Source organism: Mizuhopecten yessoensis, unplaced genomic scaffold (genome assembly GCF_002113885.1).
Source record: "Mizuhopecten yessoensis strain PY_sf001 unplaced genomic scaffold, ASM211388v2 scaffold1405, whole genome shotgun sequence".
Classification (NCBI taxonomy): domain Eukaryota; kingdom Metazoa; phylum Mollusca; class Bivalvia; order Pectinida; family Pectinidae; genus Mizuhopecten; species Mizuhopecten yessoensis.
In genome coordinates, this window is record NW_018404030.1 from 891,056 (window position 1) to 894,795 (window position 3,740).

Genomic DNA, 3,740 nt, shown 5'->3' on the forward strand with positions numbered 1-3,740 from the left:
TACGCGAAAAGCAAACACACCAACACCCGCCGTAAATCAATAATGAGGGGCACTGACAATACCACATACCCTCTAGGGGTTAATGCTGATTGGTTAACACTCCCCTAATTTGCATAAAAACATAAACATGAAAAACCTAGATACAAGAATATTACAACACGTAAACAAGGAAATTAACTTAAGTAAATTCACACATATATATCAAAACGTTCCACTGTAGAAAAAACAACCTATGATATATATAAGCAAGGGAGCAATAAAAAGTTGTATATAAACTATAATTTAACACACATGTCAAATTATCATACTAACTGTTGTCTATACACTTACAGTATACTAAATGTTGTCTATACACTAACAGTATACTAACTGTTGTCTATACACTAACAGTATACTAACTGTTGTGTATACACTAACATTATACTAACTGTTGTCTATACACTAACAGTATACTAACTGTTGTCTATACACTAACAGTATACTAAATGTTGTCTATACACTAACAGTGTACTAACTGTTGTCTATACACTAACAGTGTTCTAACTGTTGTCTATACACTAACATTATACTAACTGTTAATTATCTATACACTAACAGTGTACTAACTTTAACCTATACACTAACAACATACATACTGTTGTCTATACACTAACCAAGTATGTTTACCAATGTTTTTTTACTAGCTGTATACTAACCATTGTCCCCGCCCCCAAATGACCAGATGTGTTTGCCGTCCTGGGATACAGCCATAGTGTGTGAGCCCCCACAGCTGACCTGGCCTACACTGGAAATCTCGGTCACACGTGTTGGGAAACTTTTGCTGTTACTGCAACCATGACCTGCACAAGAAACACAATTGTCAAATATAATTAAGGACTACTTAAATCAGACATAATGAAGGCCTACCTAAATAAGACATAATGAAGGCCTACCTAAATAAGACATAATGAAGGCCTACCTAAATAAGACATAATGAAGGCCTACCTAAATCAGACATAAAGAAGGCCTACCTAAATCAGACATCACAAGTACTAATTGTAATGGAGGACCATAACAGAAGTCTCCCAAACCCTACGGCTGTGTTTGCAGTGCCATAATAGACCTACATATGAATTTGAGCAAAATTGACCAATATTTAATTTCAACCAATCAGAAGCCTCATGCTGTGTGGTTGCTATGGGAACGATCTGAAAATAAAGACTTTTGTACAATTACATATGCCCATTATTAATCATGTGAAGTTTCGTCAAGATATTTCTTGGTCGAACAAGTTCATGGCGGAAGAAGAAGAAGAAAGAATAATCAAACATAATATATATAATATTAATAAAAAAAATGGCAAACGAGACATCTTCAAAATTCCAACTGTTTTGGATGCAGAACAACTTTTATATTGAAAAAATCTACACGAGTCCTATGAGACATTTTTGCTTTTGGGGTAATTCCATATTTTATCCTAACGTCTGCTCGTCAAATCCTTCGCAGCATCCATTTTTAGAAAGTGTTTATCTTGAACAAGCTTATTCCTTTTATTTTCCCTCCCAGATCAAATGCTCAAACGACCTGATGTCTGGTCATCAATTTTTTCGGCCATTTTTGAAAAGTGACTAATCAACAAAAAGAGTCGGTCTTGAGTTGTTCTGAATAAGAATAATCTATTCCATTTTTCAGTCCGGATCAGTACGGTTTGTTGATTAGTCACTCTCATGTTATTGCATAACATACAAAATGACGTCGCTCAGGGGGTAAATTTCAAATGATTACACCCATTCATTGATGTATGTGAGGTATGTTTTGTCAAAGCAGATTTTTGTTGTCACCACCTCAAAAACGCAGGGCCAGTGACACAGGGATTCGTTACAAATGTCTTAAATACACATATGCTTTACTGACAAAGCCTCGGGTCTCCTGCTCAATATCTTATCCCTTGGGTTTGAATGACCTTATCCATACCTAACATCAGGGATGGATTTTATTAATCTAAACTTGGTCCAAGTGAATCTTCATGCGCTATTTTAGAAAGAACCGTCCTGTAATGTTTGAGAAATAGTCCTGACAATAATTGTTTAAGCATGGATGGAATAACGGACAGACAGATAACAGACCACAGACGAAGGGTGATTTGAAAAGTCCAGTCCATCAATGATTTTGGGCTAAAAATACAGTTGTACTAAACACTTCATCAGGGAAGGGACATCACTCTAACACTGCTTCCTATAAATATTACAAAGGAATACTGAAACAGATACAAATATACTACACATACACACACACACACAGGTATGGTAGATACAAATATACTACATATACACACACAGGTATGGGAGATAGATATCCCGCACACACTGTTATGGNTATACACACACAGGTATAGGAGATAGATATCCCGCACACACTGTTATGGTAGATACAAATATACTACACATACACACACACACAGGTATGGTAGATACAAATATACTATACACACAGGTATGGGAGATACAAATATACTTCACACACACACACAGGTATTGTAGATACAAATATACTACACACACATACAGGTATGGGAGATAGATATCCCACACACACTGGTATGGTAGATACAAATTACAAATATACTATACATACACACACACACAGGTATGGTAGATAAAAATATACTACATACACACACACAGGTATAGGAGATAGATATCCCGCACACACTGTTATGGTAGATGCAAATATACTACACATACACCCACACACACACAGGTATGGGAGATACAAATATACTACACACACACACAAACACACACATGTATGAGAGATAAATATCCCACTCACACTGGTATGGGAGTAAAATCCACAAAACCTTTACTTGGACATTATATTGGTATGTGAGAAAAAACTTACCCAGTCGTCCATAGTCACCCTCACCCCAGGTGTAGAGTTCCCCGTCCTCTGTCACAGCTGCACTGTGTCTGTAACCAGCCGCAACACACTTCACAATCTACAAAATTCACTGATTATAATAACTCAAAACAGATATTTCAATTGCATGGTGTAAACTAAAATCTGGTTTTAAAGAATGTAGTGCATAAAGAATAGACACATATATAGTGTTAAGATAATATATGTGTGAGGTGTATAGGTTTTATAGTGTTAGGATAATATGTGTGTGAGGTGTATAGGTTTTATAGTGTTAGGATAATATATGTGTGAGGTGTATAGAATTTATAGTGTTAGGATAACATATGTGTGAGGTGTATAGAATTTATAATATAAGGAAAACATATGTGTGTGGTGTATAGAATTTATAGTATAAGGAAAATATATGTGTGGGGTGTATATATTTTATAGTGTTTGGATAATATGTGTGAGGTGTATAGGTTTTATAGTGTTAGGATAATTTATGTATAAAGCACCTACCTTTCCTGCCAGTGGTCCGAGAACAATCTTGGGGTATTTCACCGTACAGCTTGAGCCATGACCCAGCTTTCCATAGTCCCCTGACAAAGGAAACAAAAGACATGTGACAGAACGTTCAGCATACGTCTTTCTCCATCATCAAACCTAGTTCAAGTTTATTGTATTTATAGACAATTATATTAAGTGAACATTCAGCACAATTGAATGCGGAAGTGAGAACTATGAAACAGTGAAAATCTAGTTCTCTGTAAGTAACCATTGTAAATCTAGTTCTCTGTAAGTAACCATTGTAAATCTAGTTCTCTGTAAGTAACCATTGTAAATCTAGTTCTCTGTAAGTAACC

General features: G+C 35.7%; 1 protein-coding gene across 1 annotated transcript in view; it reads right to left on the minus strand.

Moving 5' to 3' along the window:
• LOC110461461 (probable E3 ubiquitin-protein ligase HERC1) overlaps window positions 1-3,740 on the minus strand; it is a 26,045-nt gene that overhangs the window by 11,239 nt on the left and 11,066 nt on the right. The window contains exons 6-8 of the mRNA XM_021514919.1: window positions 3,397-3,476; window positions 2,881-2,977; window positions 696-839 (exon numbers count right to left, since the gene is read on the minus strand). Coding sequence (XP_021370594.1) covers window positions 696-839; window positions 2,881-2,977; window positions 3,397-3,476 — 321 coding nt within the window. The remainder of the gene's footprint in view (window positions 1-695; window positions 840-2,880; window positions 2,978-3,396; window positions 3,477-3,740) is intronic.